The sequence below is a fragment of the Balaenoptera acutorostrata genome, chromosome 11 (genome assembly GCF_949987535.1).
Source record: "Balaenoptera acutorostrata chromosome 11, mBalAcu1.1, whole genome shotgun sequence".
Taxonomy (NCBI): domain Eukaryota; kingdom Metazoa; phylum Chordata; class Mammalia; order Artiodactyla; family Balaenopteridae; genus Balaenoptera; species Balaenoptera acutorostrata.
The window spans coordinates 58,360,262-58,387,863 of record NC_080074.1 but is presented as its reverse complement, the minus strand read 5'-3'; the positions used below and the strand labels follow the sequence as shown (position 1 = coordinate 58,387,863).

Sequence of the window (27,602 nt, the reverse complement as noted above, 5' to 3'; positions counted from 1 at the left end):
CACATGCTCACACATGACAAAACGAAAAACGACGGCGGAGTGTAAGCCTCATGACTGAAGGGCTGTTCCTGGTCCCCCATCACCAGCTTGTGACAGGGTCAGACTGGTTTACGCTGTGATTTGGACCGTCTCTCATAGCCAACAGGATATTCTGATGAGGTCTTGACAGAAAGCACTCATCTTTAACCATCAGCTTCATTTTGGGCCAGGGTGTTATTTTTAGCTAACCGTAGTTCTGCAGCTTGAAACAAATGAGTCACCCTCGTGACACGGCCTGAGACTGTGACGCGCACTCAGAAGGAAATCACGGCGGGACCATAAGCACACACACGACTCCTGCACCCTGTGCCAGGCTTCTGTCGACACACCTGTGTTGGTGATGCTGCAGTCTTCGTTCCTCCGCCGTGTGTGATATATGATGACCACCCACACGAGCGACGTGCCCACCACACAGCAAACCACCGCGATGATCACGATGCCCACGGTGGCCCACCCATCATCGTCCAGTGAGGAGGCGGTCAGCTGAGGGGAGTCGCAGGTGGGGGTGGGGATCACGCTGAGGCGCACGTGGCCTCTCTCGGTGCCCAGGGTGTTCGACATTTCGCATGTGTACTTCCCGGCGTCCCTGACATCAGAGTCCACAATGATTAGCAGCTGGTTGCCTGCTGCAAAAAAGTGCCTTTCAGTGACCACCAAAGGGCTGTCATCCTTGGTCCAGTTCAATCTGGGAGGAGGGCTCCCTCCCGCGATGCACTGCAGCACAGCCGTTTCCCCCTTGGTTACAGTTCGATCTAACAGGGGCCGCAAAAATGATGGCGTCTCTGAAATGACAAGTTATGTTTTTAATCTCCGACATGAAATTAGGGTTCGCACAGCATGAGACCTCGCACTTAAATTTATTCAAATGGGAGCTGAAAACTGTATTCTCCCACAAACTCATGCCCATGCTTCTTTAAGACCCTAAACATGTATATAACATCTGGGATTTCATTTCATCATTTGGCTGTCATTTACTTATAACATCAGTTAAGGATAATATTTACTATTCCTTTCTCTCAGTCTGTCTGACTCTTGGCAAGGTTGGGGAATGGTGGGAGTGGGGCAAAGCAAAACATTTTAGACATTCTTTAGAATTAGAAAATGTATAAAAATAATTTCAAGCACAACTGTGTGTTGATGGATGAAAAAACTCAGAATGTTTACATTTTCAAAGGGAAACTTTCTAGTGCTAGATGTCCCAGCCTATATTAAAATTCTGAAAATAATTTACTTTTATTATTTGGTGTTCATAGGTTACTCTGATTTACTCTTTCAAAGATACACAAATGACTAACATGCTCACATTTTTAAAAAGCATCTGTTTAGGTAAATGATAAAAGATGAACTCAGATTTCCACAGTGGTTATGGGAGGCTGAGAAAAAAGTTAGGGCCCTTTCAATTTGTTTATACACTTATTTTCTTATATTCTTTATATTGTTAAGACTTTTAGTAGAGATTGCATGATGGAAAGAGCAGAGAAAGGTGACTCCTGCAAAAGGGAAAGCATCAAAGCATTTACTTTTCCCCCTCCTCACAAGGGAGGGAGCAGACTCATTTCACTGGCCACAGGCCTGAAGATGTAATACACTCGCGACTTCAAAGCTTCTGAGAAGCCATTGTCCCCTCCAGGAAAGGGCAGTGTCCTATGGATCATCTCTCACCTGCTCAACTTCAGACACAACTTCTCACAGCTTCTTAGGGCCTTTGGGTGAGCCGGTATATTTAAGACTAACGTATATCACAAAATCTGAAAATATCCACTTACCGAGGACAGTCAGAGTTGCATTCGCAGAAATGCTTCCTGCACTGTTTTGAGCTGTGCAGCTATACACCCCGATGTCCTCTATCTTCACGTCCACGATAAAGAACACGTCATCCTCGGGCATCACATGCATGCGTCTCTCCCTCGCGGCCGGGAAGTCTGTGCCCCCGTCCTTTTGCCAGGCTATCTGTGGGGCCGGGTGTCCCAGGGCAGCGCACTCCAAGCGTGCCATGGCCCCGGCACGGATGGTGAGGTCCATGGGGGTCTTGGTGAACGAAGGAAGCACTGAAATCAGAGACACAACATGGGCAATTAGCATTCTGGAGTTTGAGAGGTTCATTTTCATTCCCTTTTTTTTTTTTTTTTTTTTGATACTTATGAATGTCCCTGACATAGTAAGGCAGGGGTTATTTCCAACTGCAAGATGAGATGGAGTGATTAAGGTACTCCCTCAAGGTTACACAGGTACAGAAATGATGGAGTCAGGATGAAACAGGTCACCTGAGCTTCAGACTGATGGTCTTTCTGCTATTTTCCAGTCGCTTTTTAGTTTCCTCAATAATTATCTGTGAGACCTTAGGCAAATCAGTTTATCTCTTTGTTACCCTGACCACTCCATTTTTTTTTTTTAAGTCCCTCCTGGTTCTAACATTCTATGACTTTAGACACGTGTTTTGTCCCACAATTTTTTGCCCTATGTGTCAGGCCTCAGCAACCATTCATTGAATGAATGAATCATATTTACTACCATGAAAGATATAAACAATTAAAGGTTAAACTGTAAAACTGTCTACCTGCCACACAAAGCACAGGATGAGATACTTTTATGAACAGCAGCTAACACTTATTGCATTTACTGAGTACTTACGCTATTCCAGGCACTCTGCTAAGTTCTTTACACAAATGATTTTATTTAACAATTATCATACCTCTATAAGGTAGGTACTATTACTCCTAACTGAAAGATGTGGAAAAGGAGGCACATAGAGTTTAGGTAACTTGCTGAGAGTCCCACAGTTGTAAGCAGGAGTGGCAGGGTTCAAACCCAGATCTCTGAGCTAAGGGTGGTGTGCTTTCTGTTGGTGGGAATGTAAATTGGTGCAGCCACTATAGAAAACAGTATGGAGGTTTCCTAAAAAACTAAAAATAGAGCTACCATATGACCCAGCAATTCCACGCCTGGGCATACATCTGGAAAAGATGAAAACTCTAATTCAAAAAGATATATGCACCCCAGTGTTCATAGCAGCACTATTTACAATAGCCAAGACATGGAAGCAACCTAAGTGCCCATCAACAGACAACTGGTTTAAGATGTGGTACATATATACAGTGGAATATTTACTCTGCCATAGAAAAGAATGAAATATTACCATTTGCAGCAACATGGGTGGACCTAGAGAATATCATACTAAGTGAAGTCAGACAGAGAAAGACAAATATTATCACTTATATCTGGAATCTAAAAAATAAACTAATATATATATAAAAAACAAACAGACTCACAGACACAGAAAACAAACTTACGGTTACCAAAGGGGAAAGGGAGAGGGGGAGAGAGAAACTAGGAGGATGGGATTAACAGATACAAACTACTTTACATAAAATAGATAAGCAACAAGAATTTACTGTATAACACAGGGAACTATATTCAGTATCTTGTAATAACCTATAATGGAAAATTATCTGAAAAAAATACATATAACTGAATCACTTTGCTGTATACCTGAAACTAACACAGTGTTGTAAATCAACTATACTTCATTTAAAAAAAAAAGGTGATATCCTTTAACTCTATACTTCATGGCCTCCCACATCAGACCAGTACATCGTGAACTCTCACAGAGCAAAACGTGTCTGGTTCATCTTGGTTACCCACCATGCTAAGTATGGGGTCTTCAACACAAAAACTGCTTGCTTAACCAACACTATTAATCTTGTGGAGTGAGAAGGGTTAGGTGGAGAACTATAAGAGCAGAGGACAGGGTTAGCAGTAAAAAAAAGAGAGGAAACCAGGTACTTTCTGTTTCTAAAACATATCTTTAAACGCAAAAGGAAAAGTCAGATCACATACTATTTACTGTGAGCTTGGCTTTGACAGAGTAGGATGAACCAAAGTGATTGGAGATGACACACTGATATTTCCCTTCACTGGTAAATTCCACACTGCGGAGCCGAAGAATGGTGGTGTACTCCATCACCTCCCCACCTTGGGCCCGGAGGTGTGCATAATTTTCCATTTCAGCATCATGCAGTAGTTCATTGTCTTTTTTCCAAGCAAAAGTCATTGGGGAATCACTGCTGCTGGCAGCTGAGCAGACAAAACTCAAATTGGAACCTTTTATTGCCGACTGTGTTTCTGGCTGAACTGTGATCTGGGGTTTAGGAAAATCATCTGTTCAAAATGGAGAGGAGGAAACAAAACAGTTTTAAGCTTGAGTCCAAATGTTACTCAGATCTGAACACCAAGAAACTCAAAACAAACAGTGGCTTAGGTTTTTACCCTCTGTATATGTTTCACAGCTGGACCAGCAGTCCCAGTGTTGAAAATAACAGACTGGGAGAGAGTTTATAAAGTAATTCATTCATTTCAACTAGAGACTGAGCCCTATTTATCCATCATTAACTGGGAGGAGACTGATATTTTGGAATACAGTTTATTGCAGACCTCTTGTGCTTTTTTTTTTTTTAACATAAATACAAGAAGAAATCGGTTAAGACACTTCCAGGCTCATGGATCATCTTTAAATGCTACTATTAGGAACTGCATTTTTTCCCCATGTTCTTCATAAATAAGCAGAAAAATTAAGAAATCAAACATGAATCATGATAATCAATACCACTAAAGACAGCAAATTAACACCCCACTTACCAAAAATAGAACTCATTAAAAAGACCAGTCATTTTTAGGTAGAGTAGGAAAAAACAATCCTGTAGTGAAAGGAAAAGCATTTCTCAAGCTCCCTGTGAGCCCCCGGCTGCAGCCTGGAGTGTAGAGTGGACAGTCCATCGGGTCGCTGTGCCACACTGTCAGAGCTACATTATAATTACAGCTAAGCAACTCTTTCATTCCAAACAGTTATTTTTAGTTCTCTGTTACTTTTTGGAAAAGTTACCTTTTTGAACTTCAGTTTCTCAGAGATGGTCTAAACCCAGAAGGAAGCATCTTAAAGCAACCAAAATGTATTATTTGGGTGCTCTGAAAAAAATAACGTGTGTGTGTGTGTGTGTGTGTGTTTATGAATGGGGTATGGGGGACCCTCTGACAACTGCAATGCAGGTAATTTCCAATGCCACGCCTGCATGCTGTAATCAAGATAGTTTCTTCTTCTGTGTGATTATTCTAAAATTCTCATCGGGTAAAAAATCTATGGGTACTATATAGATATGAGAGAGAGAGAGAGAGAGAGAGAGAGAGAGAGAGAGAGAAAGAGAGAGAGAGAGAGAGAAAGAGAGAGAGAGAGAGTGTGTGTGTGTGTGTCTCTCTCTCAAAGTAATAGAGAGTTCATATCTTGAAGACTACAGAACTGAGAAATCAAGACCATGGAAAAGGAATAGCTCAGGCCCTTACAGATGAATGCCAAATGCTTATTTAGATCCAAAAGCTACATCAGATGTTTTATTTCCGGAAACTGTTGGCACCACTTAATGCTGCAACCTAAAAAAAAATATGGTTTTCTTGTACTTAGCTAAACAATCATAGGCAAAGCAGTTTTAAATAAAATTTTAAAGGCCAATGTAGAATTAGGTTCTGCAATATCTTAACACACATACTAAACTTCAAACAAAGTTTGATTTCATGTTCTGTACGCACATTTAGTTTTACAAAGGTCTCCATGGCAGCAAATAGTAAACAGCAGTGTAGCGCAGCAGACGGAAGACGACACCAGAGAGATGACAACTTGGGTTTTTGATCCAGATCTGCTAACTAGCTATCTGAAGTTGGGTAAGCAAATTTCTAACGCTGAGATGCTTAGATGCTAAAACAATGGACCTTAAATTTATTTACAATAAACTCAAACTTTCTGTTACTTGTAATGTTTTACCCACTAATAGTAAAATTTTTAGCGGACTATAAATCACTAGCTAATAATTTTCTCTTTCTATTCACCATAAACAGCATCTGCACAGGATTTAAGTCGAGCTCACAAGAGCCTCTCAACAACCCCCGGAACTGGGGAGAGCAGACAGCAGCATTCCCATTTCATAGATGCGAAGACTGAGATTTAGGGAATCACAGTTAAGTAGAAGGGCTGTGACTATCCTTCAGTTCTCCCAAGATCCAACGTCATTCTCTTTCTACCAAACCACTCTGATGCCAATTTTATAAGTTATAGAAAAAATTATAGAAAAAGTTTTTCTTTCCATCAGTAAAACTGTGATCATCAGCAAGCTACAGATCCATTCTCATCTACCTCAGCAGAAATAAGAGCTTTATTAAGGGAACATAAATTTATTGAAGTCCATTATTTGGACAAATGGGAGAAGAAAAAAAAAAGAAGAATGAATAGAAAAGTCAAAGGCCATAGTTCCACTCACCACACACAAAGCCATCTGGGCTAACAGCAAAAATACTTCTTCCCTTCAGCAGCTGCGGATGGGCACAATTGGCATTTACAAAGCTCTGAAAATTGTTTTCCGCCACCCACTGTGGGAGCCATTTTAGTTGGCAATCGCACAGAAGGCTTGATGTATTTAAGTGCCTGAGGAGAGTAATTACATGCAATTTGTTTTGTACGAAATGCAGATTTCTACACGTATAACCTAAACTCAAGTAAATATTAACAAAGCAATGAATGGGGAAAACAAATACACACATCCCATGGACTACATATTCTACAGTCCATCTTCAAATGCAAGACATGGAACTAGCACTGTTTTATTTTTGTTGGTGGTGTTCTTACTGACCAGCAGAGACATAAGTGCTGATATACCGAAAATACCTTACTACCGAAAATTGGTTACTACGATGAGGCACTGTACTGTATTGGGTCCCACAAATTTCAACCGCCAATTTGTAACAGAAAGAAAAAGAAACTCCTCTTTTCAACAAAGGGAACAAAAAACGAACTCCTCTTGCTTTCTGGTAACCAAAGTGAAGGGATGTGATGAATGTACCAGACACTTTCTATAGATACATAATCCAGGATGATCCACCCCACATCAGTTTCCCCCTCGATGCTTTATGTGAAACTCTTGGAAGGAAAAGAAAAGCTTACAGTTGCTGAAGTTTCTTCATCTGTGAGAATGCATTGCCTTGTAATGACATGATTGCGTTGTCACTCAGGTCTCTGAAAAAGAAACCAAATCAAATACATTAGAGGGAATTATAGTCGCTATGTGCCTTCAGGCAAAGGGTGGGCCCACGCTGCCACCCCATTCGCCACAAAAACACTCTCTGTGCTGAGATGCACAAATGGGGGTGACTAGAAGAACTCGTTAGGAAGCTTGGATTCAAGAACAAGGATATCTACATCAGAGGCAGGTTCTGTTACGGTGAGAGAGATTTCATATCACCACATACAGGTTTTTTGACTCTTAAGGGCCTAAGCTGTTCTGCCATGTTATTATATTACACTTCTTATTATTCAAATTAGTAACCATTAGTAACTTTTAAATGCAGAAACAAAATTCCTCATAATTATGCTTTTAAAAAACCATCATGTATAGAATACCTTCTATGATACGCAACCATGTTAACTGATTTACGTTTACACATTATTACATTTAATCCTCACATCAACCCAAAAGCAGATGGTATAACTACCTTGGCTTGGCATGAAAGGGACAGATAAGATTTGAACTCAATTATTTTCAATTTCCAAACCTATGTTCTCAGTCACTAGCCCATTTTGCCACACACAGCTCACTCATGGGGAGACAGGTAGGTGTTCAGACAAGAGGTTCTCACCAAAACAAACAAACCAACAAACACTTCAGGCAGGACATTTATAAAATGAGAGACTATTTGGGGCTGGCTTTATTTTTAACTGGTGCTTATGAGCGCTCTGGATTAAAGTCCTCTCCACAGTGATTACTACTCCGTTTTCCTTTAAAAGCGTCAGAGTGGAGAAAAGGGATTTTGAATGAGACAAGTGGCAACAGAAGACAGAATCGAGGTCTCGAACGTGGGCACAGAAAGAGGCTGAGAGAGTCACGAAGGTTTAGGAAACTGAAGCAGAGGCTAATGCTCCACGGATCCACGAATTCCACTTTCCCAGAAATGGAATGGGTCAGAGGACAAACCCTTTTGGCTAGTTTCCCTTTGAAAATAATTTGTTTCAGTGAGCCCAGCAATACTGGCCCGCCTTTCCAGATGACGCTTTGCAGTTATCCCCTACAACCTGCCCTGCTACCCTGTCGGCATGGCTGGCGATCCAGAGCTCCCTGCAACCAACGGGTCATTGCGAAGGCAGCAAGATGGTGGTGCACAGATTAACAGCTAAACACACAGCACCAATGACGGTACCAAGCAAATGTGTATTTTACATGACAACTTCTTCTGTCCAGCTTAACAGATCATACAACTTTTGGCTATAAGCATTCCTTAATAATCAAGGTGGACACTCTTTATGCTGCTTCAGACTCCCACTGAACACATATACGTGCACCCACGGTTATCAGAAGCTGGCTGTGTGCTCCTGCAGGCTTTGACTCCTATCAAGGCTGGTTAGCTTGTGCTCCTAGTGCCTGAAAATATTCGAGTGCCTAAGTGTCATTTCAGAAATGTGTGCCAGGAGTTACTGGGGGCAGAAGATGTGAAGGCAAGAGCTGCTGTGATAGCAGGGGCTGCCCTGGTTTGAGCCCTGCTTCTGCCAGCTGCTAACTTGCAGGTTAGTTGCAAAAGAGAGCGAGAAAAGGAATAAAGGAGGAAAAACAGGTTGTATGCTTCATAATTAAACAACAGTAACAATAAACAAAATTCTCCAAGTAGTGTTAAAACTCTCCTGTCACTCTCCAGGACTGGGATCTTCTTTTTTGAGCATTAAGATGTGCGTTGCCTTCTTAACTGTCCGATGGAATCAACGAACCCTCAGAGCCACCACATCTTAACTTAAAAATTAAGATAATAATAGCTATTAAGTAGTTTTCGCGTGAGTATTAAATGAGAAAATATAAATAAATACCTAGCATAATGCCTGATGTGCAGTGGGTGCGTGATAAATGGTAGTTTTAAAAAAAATTAAATATACCACTGCTTGAGAGAAATAACTAAAAGAAAACCCTAAAGTGATGTAAAGCAATGCCCTTAAAGGCAAAAGAAATATGCACCTGTACACTTATACTTTCATATAGATATACAGACAGATAAGTAGGTAGGTAGGTAGACAAAGGACGGATAGATGTGTGTATTTTATTGTACTGAGAGGATACCAACAAAATTATGTACTAGTTTGTGTTATCTTTCATGACATATAAGTAGATAACCATTTCAGACTGCCTTTAGGGTAACTAAATTCCTGCTACTCACAGATGTTCTAATGCATCCAAACCAGTGAAGGCTTTTTTGGTAATGGATCGAATCCGGTTTCCCTGGAGTATTCTTAAAAAAAAAAAATTATAATGGAACAGTTAATAAAAGCCATTTTGGACTGCAACTCTCCTGAAAAGAACTGCTTTTTAAATCATTTGTGAATATTCTATTTTCTTCAATTAAACAAGATATCCTTAAAAAAATGTATCCGTGCCATCTATTTCAGTAATACGGTTCAGCATGGCTGCAAAGCATTCGACAGAGAACCCAACAAAACTAGGTATTTGAGAAGTTACTCTGATGGTAAAATCAAAGCAGTGATTTTTCAAAGAGGTAGAAACTTTATTCCAAGTAAAATGTCTCAGAACACTAATAAATAAAGCAGGTAATACTGGAGACTTTCTCCTTACCCCCCCACACCACGGATACCTTCATCACCCACAGAAGTTTAGGACTAAATGGAAGTCAATTTGAAGATCGCTTGCTTAAAACACAGAATTTAGCCATCTTCAAGGCCATTTTGTGGCTAAATAGAAACACGTTTTTATCCTGTATTGCTTGGAACCCACTGCAGTGTTATCACTGGTCACTGGATCACTTCACTTAAACATTCCTGTGAGGCAAGTGCAACACTGCACGTTTCCAAATGCTGAACTTAGTGCACTAACCTTTACACAGTAGTAATCCCAAGGGTCTAAGCACTCAAAACAACTTAAAATTCTTATCTGGATACTAAAGTCAGCTGCACTAACCCAAGTGTTGAGTAAAACCACTATACCCAAGGAAGAAAATCTAATCAATAGCAACCAGATTAAGCACCTATTTTAAAACTCTTTAAAGATGTCAACTTGTGTGTGGAACTGAGCTCAATTAAGACAAAGTGTTTAGGGAGTTCCCTGGCGGTCCAGTGGTCAGGACTCGGCGTGGCCCTGGGGTTCAATCCCTGGTTGGGGAACTAAGATCCCGAAAGCTGTGTGGTGTAGCCAAAAAACCCCCCCCCCAAACCCAAAATGTTTAGGTCAAAAAGCAACGCCAATTATGAAGCACATCATACTCACAACCGCCTCAGTTTGTCAAGCCCAGAGAAGGCACCATTCATGTCCTCAATGGTCCAAGAAATTTCATTATTCTTCAGATCCCTGGTTCAAAAAAGGAGAGTTACCGAAAGTGGTACCAGGTACTTAACAAAAGATACAGGCATTCTTGTTAGAGATATGCTTAGAAAGCTAAGATCACCACCCAGGTGGCATGTAATTTGGAAGAATTCCTCATAACTCCCCATATCATCTCTCTCTGCCCCTTTCAAAACAACAGAAAAGTGTTTCTCTCCCTAACACAGATCTTACCTCCTGCCCTCCACCCTCAGCAGCATTTTATACTTTTGTCCGAGATCAGGAGAGTTGATTCCGGCCCTATTAACTCCTCTACCAAGATGACTAAATTCTGAAAGACTTGAATAGTCTGAAAAATACATTAAACTTTAAAACCACTGCTCCAACCACACAAGCAGCAGCTCGCCAAAGCACACAGCATGTCTTTCAGTCATGTAATGCTTCGAACAGTGAACACAGCAAAACTTTCTGACAGTGCAAAAATCAAAAGCCCGTTGCACAACGTTAAAATTAACATTTGAACGATTTTTCAAAGGCCATTTAATCCAGCTCTCTCTTCTTTCTCTTGGGACAGAGATCAAGTCTGGATATAACTGGTCCGATAAACAGGCGTCTTCCTTTGCTGCCCTTTGTATATCTTTTTTGTTCTGGGTAATTTTTAATCTGCATTTTTACAAAGAAAAATTAGTGGATCTAAAATTGTTTTCCTCTTGAGCAGTGACCAGCTTCCTGGAGATCCTGAGAAGGCTGACTGCAATCACCAAACCAATCTGACCACTGTCCTTTTTAATCCCTTTAAGAAGCACACATGGATGAAATGGACCGATCTTAATCAAACTGATCTGGGAAAGATTAAGACACTACTTCTGAGGCTGTACACATTTCCTTCATAACAAAGGAAATCTGCTTGGAGAAAAGTGGGCGCATTTAGGAACCAATTAGGTTCATGGAGGAAGAGCAAAATGTGTAACTTACAAAGTCTTTAAACTGGAAAGCCCCCGGAAGGCACAATCAGCAATGTAGCTGACTTTGTTATTCCCAATGTGCAGTGTATTTAGCAAGCTTAGGCCCAGGAAGCTTGAATCATCCAACCTTGATAAGTGATTGAAAGTTAAGTCCCTGTAAAGAAAAAAGGAACAAAAAAACGATAGCTTTTATTTTCCAGTTCAATGCAATGATTTGTTTTAAAAAACCCCACAAAAACAGGTAATATATATTGCCACAATTACCCTTATTTTAAAACTCTGCCTTCTTAATAATACTCAGGTAAACATTATTTCTAATCCCAGTAATTAAAGAAAAATTCTCTTTATGTGAGAATCACCACCATGGCTTTAGCCCATGTGCCACAGAATTGAAACAGCAGAGCTGGCTTCAACTTATCACAAAACTATGACCAGGTTGCCTGTGAAAAAAAGCTGTCACCTTGGAAACTTTGTTATGAAAATTTCACAGATCAGTGGTAAGAAGCTCATGCTCTGGCATGACTCCTGCTCTCAAACCTGAGGAGAATAAAAGGCAACTCACAGCTCACTGAGTTTCTGGCAGAACTCCCAGGCATCAGGGCTGATCCTGTTGATGGCATTTTGGCTGAGATGAAGTTCCTGCAGCATCAGCAAGCCGTAAAGCCAGCCTTTGGTAATCTCTGTTAGGTTGTTATGGTCCAGCTGCCTACATTTACAATAAGAATCAAAAGCAGGATCCCAAGTTCATTATCTAGACTCTTCAAAGGGGACATATTACAACCTATTACATATTCCTATTGTCATGAGATGTGTAGCTTTTGTTATACAAAGACATCAGCAGAAAATACTATGCTTATTAAATTCTCAGTCACATTACCTGAAACAAAACTTAATACTAAATTATAAGACTGTAAATGACGAGATTTTAACATAGGATTTCAAATAAACGCTGCTGAATGCTCACTGAGCATTCCATGATCATACCACCTGAGTAGGAATTGATCACCCGCACTTACAAGATTTCCATGTTGCTCAGCCCCCAGAAAGCTCCATCCATAAGTTTTGTCACTCCATTTCTTTGCATTTTCAGAGACTTCAGAGCACCAAGCCCTTGGAACGTGAGCCCATCGACGTTTTTGATCTTGTTTCGGTTCAGTTCACTACATTGGATGTTATAGTTAAACAGTTAGCTTATATGACAAACTCTGGAAGCAGTAATAAAATGTGACATTACTGCAATATAGTTAAACCAGCCTGTGTTAAATTACATAGAATGTTTTAAATTTCTAAGCATTTTTATTGAGAAGAATTTTGATTTACTAGCAGTGAGTAAATTTCCTTCTGAAACATGTGATGTATTTTTGGGATAATCAAATACTGTCACCAGACTGCACTTCAATTTCTAAACTGTTGTCCATTCAGTATAGAAGTAAACACATTAATATTGGTCTTTAAAGTATCCAGAATGGGAGTACTGAATATCACATTAAAACACGAGGTCTATTCAGGAGCAGGGCCGTCAAGTTTATCCTGTTCAACTGCTTACAAAAGTTGATTCCTCTCTGTCACGATTTGTACTGTGTTTAATGCTTCCTCTTTAAGGCAGTCATTCTCAACCTTGGTTGCACCCTGGAATCACCTGGGGAGTTTTAAAAAATTACTGAAGCCTGGATCTTACCCCCAGAGGTTCTAATGTAATTGGTCTAGGGTGTGGCCTGGGCACTGGGATTTTTAAAAGCTCCCCAAGTGTCTGTAATGTGCAGCCAAGGCTGAAAACCACTATACTGTAGGAGCCTGTTCACAGATTATTCCACCGTTATTAATGAGACAGTGCTTTACAGCTCCTTAAGCTATCAGGGGCCCTGCAGTCATTGGTACTGTTCTCACGATCCACAGCTGTGGAGAGTCACCATGATGTCTTCAGTGCCATCATGATGCCTTTGTACGAAGGTTGTTCAATGATTACACTGCTCACTCTTTCAGGAACAATCCAACCTGCCTTGTCAGGCAGAAGCCTGTACCGGGTGACTTTTAAGGCTCTTTCTAAGTCAGTGATTCTACAACTCCAGCTCTCAGAGGAAAGGTGGTTACATCCTTGCTTCTAAACTCCTTCTGCCACATTGTGGATTTTAGGGGGTAGGTGCCAAAGGTTTAGAGGAGGTGAGGAAACAGAATCTAAGAGGACATTTTACTTACAGGTGTTGCAGTTGAGGCAGTCTAAACATCTTGGGTGGGAGAGCTGAGATCCGGTTCCTGTTCAGCTTCAACACCAGGAGTGTGTTGGCCAAACTGTCAAAATACCCAGGTTCCATGGATGTCACTCGGTTGCTGTTGATATACCTGTTGAAAGTCTGAAGATGAGCTTCTCTTTCTGGTTCTTCGGGAAGTTAAAGTGCATGTATTCTCTGTATATAAAAGACTCTCCAGAGAACCTACCCATCACTTGTAACAATGGGCACTTAAAATAATTAACTCTTTAGGCCCTTGCAGGCCAATATTGACTGTGATTCACACATATCTCTAGGGGAAAAAGTGACTAAAATATAGGAAGATAACAAACATTTGTTAGAGACCCTTACCCAATTTTTGTGAAATTCATTTATTAATGAAATACACCAGGGGTTTAATTTTGATTATTTTTTTACAGAAGCACTTGGTTTTTCTATAAGAGTCAAAGGAAGTCTCAATTTTTGTAATCCAGTAGTGTAAGAATAAAATGAAGATTGTGGTTGTTCGCGCTTACAGAAAATTACCAGTCAATAAGAAAGTTACATTTTTGATCCATCAGCAGTAAGAAATGGTCAGAGTTCTGGTCCCTATCTTAAAGTTGTTTCCTTTTTTTAATATAGCACAATATTTTCATCACAGGTGAAAACTGTTAAAAACGACTTACAGATATTTGAGTTGTAGGGGTGGAAGTGCAGTTTTAAGCTCTGAAATATTATTGCCACTCAGGTCCAAAGTTTCGAGGGATTGAAACTGTCTCAGGTGTTCAGGTAATATTTCCACAATCTTGTTTCCAGCTCTGGATTTAAAGAATAGCACAGATAACAGGGTTAATGGTACAACAATCTGAAAGGTGAAAAATATCTTCTATTTCTAACTCGTTCTTCAGAAATTTAGAAAACTGATTGTTCTACACAGCACGTTAAAAAGCAACTCTTTAGTCACTTTAATGTTGCATTAAATAGTAAATCATAATTTTAGAATTATGAAAAGCTTTCCTATATAAATCTGGGTGTGTTTAACAGCTGTGGTTATCTAAATGCAATGCACTTAAACTGATTTTTCTTTGTTATTTTGTTAACAGTCTTTCTTCCTTATCATTTTATGAAATGGGATATGAAATGACTAGCACCAAGTTGGCATTCCAGGCACTGGTGTGTTAGTTCCCTATTCTTTCTTCTTGAGTCCTAATGCATTTCTAATTCTTCTCTTGGAAAGCATACACACTACAGGTGCCAATGAACTTAAAATACTCTTCAGATTGGGCTTTTTAAAAGCCATCCTAGAGAAATCTCTTTTTCTTTGGAAATAGCAAGTTTCAATGCATGGCCATAGTCTTCAAAACCAGTGGATACGCTCCAAGGCTTTGAATATTATAAAAATAAGAGCACACCAGTCTAAATAATCTCTGGGAGCAATTAGATTTTTTAAAAGTTTGGCATTAACTGTCTTAAACACCAGACCATGATGTCCAATATTGTAGCCACATGTGGCTCTTTACATTTAAATTAAAATTAAATGTTAAAGTTCAGTTCCTTAGTCATAGTAGCCACATGTCAGGTCCTGAATAGGTGCCTGGTATCTGTCAAATGGGCCAGTACACACACAGAACATCCCAACTATCGTGGAAAGCTCTACTGGTGAGCACTATACTAGACCACAAATGAAAAAAGATAAACAAAATAAAACAAAAAGAGGCCAAGTCAAAGCTTTTAGAAGGTCATCAATACAACAGTTTCCAAGGAGGAGATTCAGCATTAAACAACAATCTTGCTAGAAAACAGGAACCAAACTGATGTGCAAGCCATCTTTATTGTCATATTAGACCAGGTAGCTTGGACTTTTTAGACCATTATTAGGCAGGGGAAAAATGACATGTCAAGGGAGAAAGGCTGGGATGATGGCAGAGTCCACCTACAAAGAAGGGTCTTCGCTTTACAGCTCAAGGAACAATGAAACAATCGAAGGCTCTAAGTAGACCTCTGTATGTCATATGAGTCACGTGCTGCCATTTTTAGGTAAACCCTCACTTAAGGGGAAAACTTAGAAAGAGATTTCATATGTGTATCTTTCTTACCAATAACTGCATTTGTACAGTGCTTTGAGTTCATTAAGTTCTTTTGCATTACTGTAACTCTCAGGCCTCTCACCATCACAGAAGGTTCCTGCGTTAGGAGCACCTCTTATGTGTTTTCACAAAATCCTCTGCTGTGTGTGACACAGCACTTTTTACGCTGTTGGTCTTTTCTGCCATACTGTGAGCTCCTTTAAAGCAGGGCTATATATCTATCCCCGTCTTGGAATGTATATGGAATCTAATAACGCTGAGGGCATTGGATGCCAAGCCCTATGCTACGCATTTTTCATATATTATGCCATTTAATTATAATAACATTTCTCTGCTGTTTAAATTAGGAAACTAGAGCTTTTAACGTAACAAGTCCAAGCACTCCCCCCAGGCCACCTCACAGAGTAAGTCCCTATTGGTCCCAAAGCAATCCCTGAAGGCTGTTCCATAGAACACAGTTTCAAACATTCAAACAACTTAATTTTGGCAATTAAGTTCTTACTTTCTGGAGGTGAAGATGCACCTCCAGAAAGGCCCGCAACTTCCCACTCTCGCAAAAATGCTGAGCTACCGGTTCCAAACTGCTGTGGGAATCCACACCAGCTCACGGAGCCATCATCATGCCAACACTAAGGATGCCCTGGAAACTGGGTTCCCCCCAGTCTGTGCTTGCACCCCAGGAGGAAAAGAGGGTCACCAAGAGTTTGCAGGTGTTTGGCACCCAACAGAGTAGAAGACCAGCTTCCTGAATGTGTGCAAATGCCAGGTGCTGCTTTCCCCAGTAAGTGGAGAAACCAGGTTGTACATTTTAAATCTATTTAAATAACAATGAACTAACAAAACTTCTCAAAATATTGTGAAAAATCTTCCCTATGTTACTTCTAAGGACTGTCAGGGAATCATCTTTTTTGACCCAAGTCATCCAAAAATCTAACCCTATTTTAAAAGTAATCCTATACAAGGTAACAGGCAGGGGTGATGTATACCCTAACAGCTGAACTCTGCGATAATAGTAAGGTTTAAAAAAACGGGGGGTGGTTAGCAGTCCCATGTACAAGTCACAACTATCAAACCCCTCAGGTTCCCATGAAGTCTTACAGACTTTGTTTAGAGTCAAGTCAGCCATGACCTCTGATTCTGACCATATCCCACATCTGGATTCGTCAGTGTGTAAACCCCTTGATCTAGCTGTGAGGTACAGGGTAATGCAAGTGAGACAATTAGTCAATTTCTACATCCCGGAGATGGATTCAGTCCAAGAGACAAGCCACAGGGCCTCAGGGTCAGGGTGTGTGGGTTAAAGAAAACCACACTTTAGGGGACAAAAATGTTCTCTTAAACACACAACCCAAATGTTTGCATTACCAGGAAGCCCCCCACCCCCACAAACAGCAGAGTAACCCTGAAGCACCCTCCTCTCATCTCCTTCCCTCTCCGTCCGGTCCGCAGCCACTGCCGCCCATCAAATTCTGCACCTGGTTTTGGTCCCCAGGTTGTCTGGGGCTAGCTAGTACAGCTACGCTTACATTTAACAACAAGAAGAAACAGCCATAGGTTTTCGCAATAAATGGAGCAAACTGGTTTCTGGTGGGAGGGAGAGGGAGACCCACAGGTGTCTATCACGCTGCTCAAATAAGGCTACAAGTTAGATAACAGGCCATACAATCTTTGGTTTGTGTATTCGTTTGTTTATAAGGTAATTATGAACAAGGTATTAAAACTGCCAGTTACTTGAGTGACGAATAAAATTTTCCTTGCAGTTAAAGTATGCTCCAGCCAAAGCCAGCAATTTCCTGAGCTGCACACCTCCTAAATTGCAGTGTGAAAGTGCTCAGTTATAAACAGAGCCTGTACAGTGAGTCTTTGTCAGCACTTCTTCCCAGCACAAAAATCCCTTACAACTGCCAGGATAATGGTCCCTGTATCACAAAATTTTAACTCTGTTCTAATGGAACTGAATTAAGTCCAAATACCAGTTTCATATTAGCTCTCAGACTAACTGGCAAATAACCACCTAATATGTACAAGTTTAAAAAAAAAGAAAAAAAAAACTTGCTTTATGTCAAACAAGAAGGGTTTAAAAAAAAAGACAACTACCTTAAAAAACTAGATTAAAAAATCTTTTTATCACCTAAAACCCTCAAAGTAAACATACTTCTTAATAGAGTGGGTTACAAGTAACCACTTCTAGGAGACAAAGATTCAATTCAACTCTGGCTTCAATTTTTCTCCAATTATGGATAAATGCCAAATTTGATGAACATATTAAAGCACTGCAGTTAATTAATATTTTTGGCAGGAAATGTGCAATCCTTCAACAAAAAACAAAACAAAACAAAACAAGCTATCTTTTTCCATTACTTAAGTTAATGTGGAAATGTCATCTTTCCATTGTTCAAAAATCTGTACTCTGAGCATAGGAGGGCGTTTCAGCCTTGTGCAAATCCATCGTAAGGACCACGAATATTTTGGTCATCTATGTTTGTTGATAGTACAAGGCGTTCCATGGTCAAATCATTGCTGAGGTCAAGGCGTTCCATGGTCAAATCATTGCTGAGGTCAACCAGTCCCTTACAGACAAACACAGACTTGGGGGCCTGGTCAGCTGGAATGCAGATGGTTCCCTCAGGCTTCTCAGATGCCATGGGAATAACAGGAGGCCTAGGTATGTCAGCCTTGGCTTCTCAGGCTCAACAATAATGGTTTCACTTCGTCGCTAATTTCACCTTTCAGCCTTTGCCAAATACCTTTAAGCAGAAGCAAACCCGACATGATATTTACATGATAATATTTGCTCTGAGAGTCCTGAAGATCTGACAACGAACAAGATGGATATGGTCCCTGACCTCACAGCACTGAAATTCTAGTGGGGGAGAACAGGCAGGCAAAAGGGAGTGGCCACCAGAGGGATAAGTGGAAGAACAAAGGACAGTCTCCTAAAAAGTGATGGGAGGGGTGTGGGTGTCAGCCAAACTTCCCGTGGCAAGGAGAAGGCTAGAGTTCAAAGCAGAAGCAATTGAGAGCAAGGCAAGGCTTCTTTCCCTTGAGGAAATCAGTGGACACTGGAGAAAAAGGAAGTTGAGGAGTGAGGTGCTGGGAGGAGAAGAGAGTAGGTCAAGTGGGACCCTGTAAACCATGTTGGGCATTTAGCCTTTGTCTCAAGATCAAGTAGAGGAAGGAGGACAGAGGATTTCGAATGGTGGGGTGACAATATTCGATGTGCATTTTGGAAAGACTGCTCTGGCAGCAGTGGGGAGAAAGACTGGGTGGGGCACAGGCAAGAGGAAGGACAGAGGACAGAGGAGGGATGGAGGGATAATGGCAACGGTCTGCCTGGACACCTGTTTTGGGGGTGAAGCACCGTTCTTCCTCTGGTTTCCAGGGCACAGGCCATGCTTTCCCCCTCCCCTGACATACAGGCTCAGGTTTCCAGCTCTGCAGCCTCTGGACACTGGGACCCAGTTCAGCACTACTGGAGTTTCCATCCACACTACTCACTACCCCTGTGATCTGTCCACTTATACGAGAGGCCCTCTAAAGCAGGGGGACCCCTTCAAAAGCAGAGTAGGGTCCTCTCTTGCTCAGGTGTGAGAAGCTACTGACCAGAATAGCCCAGCTCTGGCATTTTCATGTCTGTGATCACCAGGAACATGGACAAATGTGTTATTCTTATATATAAGAAATGTGTGCATTTGTTCTGATACTCGGAACACTTGTAATAAATGTAAACCCGAACTAGATTAATAACAGTAAAATATAATCTATGAGGTTATTGACCACTTGGTACGATGATGATTGGTTCTTTTTGACTCACTGTGATCTCCAGAAAGCATGAGAGTCTCAAAAGAACTTCATGCACACCTAAGTGGATATAAACGGTATGAGTTTATTTCTGGAGTCGGAGAAGAGAGTCCCACAGTGGAATATTCTTTGTGAGGAACCGGAATATCAGGTTTTTTCACACTGGAATTCCTGAAACCAATTAAAGTGTAGCTTCTTGGTGAATAAGAAATCTCTGTCAATAGTTTCAGGTGTCTCCTACCTACTGCACAACATAAAGGCAGCTGAAGGCTTTGCAGCTTGATGTGTAAAGACGTGCAAATTTGGCTATTTAGAGAAGGTATGCACGTGTGGCATTTTCCTTTTAGAGAGGGTATGTGCAGTGAAATTTAATCTGAAACCATTTTTTTAACATGTTGCAATGCCCCCCTTTCTTAGAATGCATTACTCTGACCACATCCCTGAAATCCAATTCAGTTACTGCAGCCAACAAATTGCTGAATCCGTGCTCACTCTGTACAACCATAGAGCAAGCACATTAACGGTACTGGCTGGGACAGTTGGCCTGGCCCCAAGGAAATACTGATTTCTATATATAAATTGTAAGCAACTGGTTTAACACCATTTATAAAGGTATTACAAGTTGTTAAAGAAAACACGACATTTTGCAAACACATTAAAGATCACTTATATTTCCAACAATAACTCCTCTCCCCTCCCTACCCCCCTTCCCCACCAAAAAAAAAGCTTCCTTGAAAACTACCTTGGCTGGAATAACTAACACCCCATAAGATTAGGCTTCTTTTAGCAGAGAGACTTAGCAAGCAAAGAACCTCTCCCATGCAGATAAAAATAAACTGTCTCTGCTCATCTTTTTTTTTTTTTCCTAAAAAGATAATTAAGAAGTTTCATTAAAAGAACACATGTTTAGACCGGTCCACTGGTCCTGTGGCATCAAAGGATAAAGCCAACTGAGGAAGCTTCTGCAAGGAGAAAGATTCTTGATGAAGCAGTGATATTAAGCAGCAAAGGAGCCACGGTAAGGAGCAAAGAATCCGTTCTCTCAGCTAAAAGTCAGGTCAACATAAAATATAATTATCTTTTGGATTGTGAACATGATAAAGTTGCCCACAATGTTTTAAAATACAGAGATCCTTCAATAATCAGACCCCTAGTTATGTGCCAATTATAATACATGTAAGCTTGAAAAAAGAAATAGAAGTAGGAAACTCATTTACACCACATAAAAAACCTTTTTTGATCCCCAAATAGAAATTCTATTTAGTCCTTTTATGTAAACAGAAGTTTAAGGGCAGGTCCTAGAAGACAACAGGATCCTAAACAAGACACTTACTGAACAATTATTTTAATCTGAAATAACTGAATTATATACAATAAAAATTAACTCTACTTTTATTTAGTAAAATTAAAAAAATTTTCCCTACCTCTCTTTTGAGGCAGGGTCTTCCACAGCCATTTTCACAGGTCAAACCACTGCTATGGTTAAGCTGTGAGTTTGAGTCTCCCCACAAGTTTGTGATTTACTTGTGATTGAAGAAAATCTCTGATTCATATTTGGTTCCCCAAACTCAGGATTAAATGAATGGATTCAAGATGCTGAAGTGACCAAATAGTCTTAATTAGTCTTGAAACTCTAGATCAAGCTTTAGATTGGTCCATAAGGATGTACCTCCACTGTGGTTCAAGATGCATACAACCATCAGAAAGTGGTATGACCACCACAGCTGCCAGCCAGAAAAAGTAAACATAAAACTGGGATTCCATACATCAATCAACCTGTCAAAAGTAGGATCTCTTTGAAGCAGCAGTTCATACCACAGCTCCCCAGCAAGTAGATTTTGATTCTGTTCCCAGTTGTATGTCTTGTTCTACCATACTTTGTAAACCTTGATTTTCTCAATGTCAGTGGAAGGAAATGGAAGGAAATGTCCTCTTCCAGCTCTAAGGAGTTGTGGATTTGGATGACAATTCAGCAAATGACCAGATGTGCTACAGAGGCTTCACATAATCATCATATAAAATTGCAGCCTCTTACAGATCCTGGCCTCACTTTTGGGGGATTTCTTTCCTAGGGGAGTCCCACTGCCTGGCTGCCCAGTCTTCCTAGGTTTACTCCCTCATTTTCCTGGGGCATATCCTCCATGAGCTTTCTAAGAAACCATCTGTAGAGGTACTTTTTTTTTTTTCATACTTGGAAATGTCTTTATGGGATTGACAGTTGGGCGTGTACCAAGTTGAGATTAGAAACCATGTTGCTTAGGGTTTTGAAGACTGTTTTACCCTATCACAACACTCAAGGATGCAAGTTTGAGGAGCCAGCGGCCATTCTGCTTCTCAACTCCAGTGTTTCTTAAATTGCAACAGGCATCAGAACTGGGGGTGGGGGGCTTCTTGGAGCACAGATTGCTGAGCCCCACACTCAGGGTTTCCGTTTCAGTAGGCCTGGGTGCGACCTGAGAATCTGCATTTCTGCCAAGTTCCCAGGTGATGCTGATGCGGTGAGGCTTACACTGGGGAGAACCACTATCTATCCTTACAGGTGACCTGCTGTGTATTTTATTTTTCCTCCTCTCAGAGCTTCTCTTTAAACCCGATGTTCTAAAAGAGCACAGTAATGTCCCTCGGTGTAGGTCTTTTTTTTTTCCATTTGCTGGCGCTCAGTAGGGTCTTTCAACCTAGAAATGTGTGTTCTGTGGCTCTGGGAAATTTTTTTGCCTCTTTGATAATTTCCTCTTTTCTATTTCCATAGATGTCTCTTCATGGAATTCCAATTAGATTTCCAAGTTGATCCTCTAATTTTCTTATTTTTTCTTCTCCAGTTTTCCATCTTTTTATCTTTTGGTTCTTCTTTCTGAGAGTTTTTCAACTGTCTTCCAACACTTCTATTACCTTTTTAAAGTGTCTGTTATTATTTTATATATATATATGTGTGTATATATATATATATATATATATATATATTTTGTTGTGGTGGTTGTTTTGGCTGCATTGGGTCTTCGTTGCTGTGCGCAGGCTTTTCTCTAGTTGCAGCGAGCAGGGGCTGGGCTACTCTTTGTTGTGGTGCGCGGGCTTCTCATTGCAGTCGCTTCTCTCGTTGTGAAGCACGGGCTCTAGGCTGTGGGCTCAGTAGTTGTGGCACGTGGGCTCAGTAGTTGTGGCGCACGGGCTTAGCTGCTCCGCGGCACATGGGATCTTCCTGGACCAGGGCTCGAACCTGTGTCCCCTGCACCGTCAGGCAGATTCTTAACCACTGCACCACCAGGGAAGTCCCTGTTATTATATTTTTAACTTTTAAGAGTCCCTTTCTTATTTTCTGAAATATTCCTTTTTATTATTATTATTTACTACTCTTTTCTTATTTTGTGGATATAACATCTCTCTTCTCTCTGGAGATATTAAGTTGTTTTGAAGTTCCCTTCTCCTTCCATTGTCTCTGGTTTCCTCTTCCTATGTATTTCAGACTCTGACTTTATTCTTACAAACCCTTTCAAGAGACAGTGATCACTGGCTATCCACTCATATTTAGTAAAAAGCAGTCCCGGAAAGCTTGCTGAGGGCTGTGAGGTAAGGACTTGCTGACTGGTGAGTCTCACCACAGGTGGTCTGTTTCACGATGGATCCACAGGCACCTGTCTGATCACTCAGATCCTCCAACCTCTGGGCTGGTGGGGATAAGCTTGACTGCTAGTGTCTGGGAAGGTGAACAGGAACATAAGCTGAGGGGAGAACTGTCACCCTCCTATTCAGATCAGACTTAATTTCCCTGACTGCAGAAGATGCTGCCCTCAATCCCCATCCCTTGCCCAGCTGGGCCTGTGCCCCAAATTCCAGAGACTTCGTTTCAACTCTCTAGAGAGTAAACTTCTAGTTTTCTGCCTCCATCAAGGGAGGGTCGGTCACTGGGCCTTAAGTTCTGGAGGGGGAACCTGGAGGTCTGCTTCTTATAAAAGAGTTTTCACCAATCCCCCATTTTCAGTCCTACTCTGCATCCCTATCTTTACCGACTTTGAATTCCTGAAGCATCCTGGGCTTCTGCAGCAAAAAAGCGTTTGCTTCTTTTGGGATTCACTCCACTCTCTCTAAATCATTTACAACTTGTGTGCTTGCTTGAAAGATTTTAATGAAATCTTTCATTCGGACTGTCTCCTCTCCTGTTTTCTCTTTGTTCCTGTCGGTGTGCACTTTAGTCCTTTATTTTCATTTTAAGGGGGTTCTAGGATGGAGCAGAGTGAAACAAATGTGCTCAGTCCACCATGCCTGATAGGACGTCTTTAATGGGAATCTGATCAGTGAATAAGACCAGTTTTTCTCTAAAAACCTTCCCTCACAAAAGTTATTGTAATTTTTTAAATTGAAACATCATTCAACTTAGATAGTCTAACAAAAAATTAGCCTATGTAAATTTTACCTTAAGATGACACTATGAACCAGAAAACATGGCATCATTATTCTGAACCTCAAATTAATAAACAGTTCTCATACAGGGGATTAATCCTGTATGAACACATCAGGCTAAATTAATGTCATTTTATTTTTCTGATGTGGTCCACAGACCAATGGACTAGGAACATCACGAACACAGAATGTCCTGATCTCACCAAGTACTTAACTTGTCCTTGTGAATAAGACACAGAACATGCGGTGGTGATGATCACATAGACGAGTGAGTCTGCATCCCTAGTCTTTATTCAGAGACTGGCATGGACCTTTAGGGAAGATGCTAAGTGGCCTGCTACTGAGGCTGCCTGTGGCCTTGTGCTGTCAACGTTTGTATGAATATGAATAGAGATGTGAATAATCAAGTGCAACTCATCCGTTAGATGATATGATCCCAAACCTCATCCGTTAGATGATATGATCCCAAACCTCTCAATATACTAAAGTGATGGTCTAGAAGCAACTAGAGAAATTAAGCTGGGGAAAGGCAGTGTTTTCAATTTTTAATCAATCATTTAAAAAGGCCTATTTGGAAGCAATTCGTGCGAGAATGACAATAGACTTGGGGGTTTCAGCTGACCGCAACCTGGTATGTGCCCATAATACAACATGGTCCTTAAAAAGCTAATATAATGTTATCCTTCATTAACATCCCATATTCTGGTCAAGAGACACAGTCCACCATATTCTGCATTAGACCACATCTCAATATCTTGCTCTGGGCACTGGAGTTTAGTGTCATGCTAAAGGACGAGGGTGACAGGAGGACTTTCAGAGTCTAGACCTGCACTGTCCAGCATAATAGCCACTGGCCACATGTGGCTCTTTAAATTTAAACGAAATTTAAAACTTAATTCCTCCATCACACCAGCCACATTTCACGTGTTCAATCCCCATGTGTCCAGCGGCTACCTCCGTGGACTGCACACATTTCCATTATCGCAGAAAGCACTACTGGACCGCACTGGTCTAGACCCCACATCGTACAGAAAATGGGAAATGGAACTTGAGCCAGGAAAAGAGAAAGCTTTAAGAAGACCTTACAGGTTAAGACTTGTCAGTATTATGTTATGATGCGGAAAATAGACTGAAGTTGTTCTCCCTGGTGCACAGACCTAGGACGATAGGCAGCAACTGCAGAAAGGCAGAGCCCAGCTTAACAAATAAAGAGTCCCAGCAATCAGAACTATTCCAAATGGAACAGCACCTCACCCAGGAGTGAGCTTTTGTCCCCGGAAGGGCTCAAGGGGAGGTTGCATAACCTCCCTTCAGTGAGAAATATCTCTTCCAATTCAAAGTTACAAGGATTGCATGCAGACACTCAAAACTAACAAGACATGGGTTCTGACCAGTTATATAATATAGTAAACCATTTCTAATTCCCTTCACCCTTTTGTTGATACTTGTATGAGGATAGAGGTGAGGAACTGAAAGCAAGACTGACAGGAGGAGGAGAATAAGAGAAAAGAGGGATTTATACGATGAACTGATGAGAGTCCTGATTCTGTAAACATGCATTCATCTTTAAAGAGTACTGCCCTCTATTCCCAGGCCAATATCTTATGCAGGATGACATGGCCATTGGTGATGAAGTACAAAAGCATCTTATTTTTTTCAAAAAAAATTATGCTCGTTTTGATTCTAACTCCGTATGTTCGTTTTGTTATAAAAAATTTAAAATGGTTTGTGCATTGTAAAACTGACAGTCCAAGAATGTATACCATGTTTATCCTGTGCTGAATGGTACCTGCAGTGAATATTACCTTAATATTTCATGCTGCCTTCAGCCTCACTCTAGAGACTGCTCTATCCAGCAGCTGAAGCTTTCTGGAGAGGAAGGGAGACAGCCAGGAAGGTGACTTTAAGTGCTAGAAAGGTGGTGCTAATATTTATAACTGTCTTTTCTTTCATGTTTTGAATTTAGTACTTAAGCAACTTGCAGCCAGACAGAAAAGGGGAGGTGTTGGTTAGAGCCCTGTTTCATTGTTCTGTTCTCTCTAACCAACAACTAGAGCCCATACCTCTAGGCTATGGAGGACAGCACAGACAGTAAAAGAAGGGAGAGAAGGAGGAAAAGTAACTAGGCCAGGACAGAGACACATGTTGAATCTTGCCTCCCAGTCATGAAAAGCAACTGCTGTAACATTATTGTTTTGTCTGTCTTGGAAGCACAAGCCTCACAAGCAGAGAGAAGTCTCTGGCAGGAGCTGTATTTGATACTTCAAAGCAGCCAACAAAAGGCTAACGTGAAGTTGAGGGAAAGGATGAGAAAATGCTGTAGGTTCAGGATAAACACTGGTAATACAGGACTTCTTGTGGCAAGTTACACTGGAAGGTCAAGTTCGAGGGACTGTGGGTCAATTTTATGGGCTCCAAGAGCCATCATTGAAGAAAGGTGCCCAATGGGTCACCAAGTCAAATCTAAGAATGTTGCCACCTTGGAACAAAGTTTTGTTAATGAAAACAATTTTAAGTGTGTACAGAGAGGCAGGAACAAAAAGGTTAACTGACTAGTCTCTTCTGCAATTAACCATGTATTAATTTGGACTGGGAAACTGACTCAGTCATTCATTTAGCGAACATGGACTGAGTGGCCACCATATGCCAGGCGCTGAGTTACATGACAGGGTTACAACGGGGACAAAAACAGACATGATCTCAGCTTTTATAAAGTTTCATTCTGGTGGTGGAAGTGGACACTAAAGAATCACAAATATACAACTGAAAATGAGATTGCATTTATGATAACAACATAGACATTGTAAATAAAGGAAATATGAAAATGTGTAAGTCTGACTTAGCAAAAGCTGGGGGAGGGTGAGTACTCCAGGCAAAGGGACTGGAGGCAGGAACAAGCTGGCACATTCCTAGAAATGAGGAAGGATTCTAGAGAAGGCTAACAGGAAAGGAGGACTCAGGTCACGCAGAGAATTGTCTATCTTGAGAAGGATTTTTGCTCCTGATCTAAGAGCAATGGGAAATTCCTGAAGGGTTTAAAGAGCCATGACACGATCACAAATTTATGTTTCAAATACAGCCACTGTAACTTGAGAATTCAAAAACCTAGCAAATGTATATTTTGGGGACCAGTTTATGATTAAATGTGAAGGTAAACTTAGAGAGTATTACACATACGGCTCTGTGTACAGTAAGCTCTCTTATGTGCAAATCACATATAAACATTTTAAAATCCAAGAAAAGATTGCAACTTATCATATTAAGGTGTTTATGTGTTTGTTCTGTAAGACTTGGGCTTCATGAGCTTACTGCTATTAAACACAGTAATGTCTGGCTTGCTTGTACTGGTGAAGGTGGTGGCCCTCGAATGCAATGTCCTTCACATATGAAGACACTAGTCCATTTATCCTCATCTGTAGAGCACACAGTTGGGGATGAATTTTTCAGTTAAGGTGGTCAAATTCCTTGGGCTCGTCTACACCCACATGTGGGTAAAGATGGGATACCGTTTGTGTCCACTTCATCAGAACCCTGATTCCCCAGAAACTTAAGTTCTCATTTTGAGTGAAGCGTCTCCCTAATTTCCTTAATTTACATGATAAATTGGTGACTGCTTTTCCAATACTGATTTATATAGGCTTTGGTTTTAAAAAAAAAAACTTTGTTTTTACCTTTGAGCTTTACCTCATGGTTATAAAATTACTTAGCTCTACCATCACTTGAGAACATATAAAAATGCTTGCCTTTCCCACATGCAGC

At 40.8% G+C, this 27,602-nt stretch overlaps 1 protein-coding gene across 2 annotated transcripts in view; it reads right to left on the bottom strand.

The window, feature by feature from the left end:
* The window catches only part of LRIG3 (leucine rich repeats and immunoglobulin like domains 3), a 46,043-nt gene that overhangs the window by 4,622 nt on the left and 13,819 nt on the right, over positions 1–27,602 (bottom strand). For both annotated transcript variants that reach the window (XM_007179716.2, XM_007179715.2), the window contains exons 4-15: positions 14,247–14,378; positions 13,550–13,693; positions 12,370–12,513; positions 11,916–12,059; positions 11,364–11,507; positions 10,335–10,415; positions 9,274–9,345; positions 7,022–7,093; positions 6,342–6,505; positions 3,877–4,197; positions 1,806–2,087; positions 369–821 (exon numbers count right to left, since the gene is read on the bottom strand). In XM_007179716.2, the coding sequence (XP_007179778.1) occupies positions 369–821; positions 1,806–2,087; positions 3,877–4,197; positions 6,342–6,505; positions 7,022–7,093; positions 9,274–9,345; positions 10,335–10,415; positions 11,364–11,507; positions 11,916–12,059; positions 12,370–12,513; positions 13,550–13,693; positions 14,247–14,378 (2,153 nt within the window). The remainder of the gene's footprint in view (positions 1–368; positions 822–1,805; positions 2,088–3,876; positions 4,198–6,341; positions 6,506–7,021; positions 7,094–9,273; positions 9,346–10,334; positions 10,416–11,363; positions 11,508–11,915; positions 12,060–12,369; positions 12,514–13,549; positions 13,694–14,246; positions 14,379–27,602) is intronic.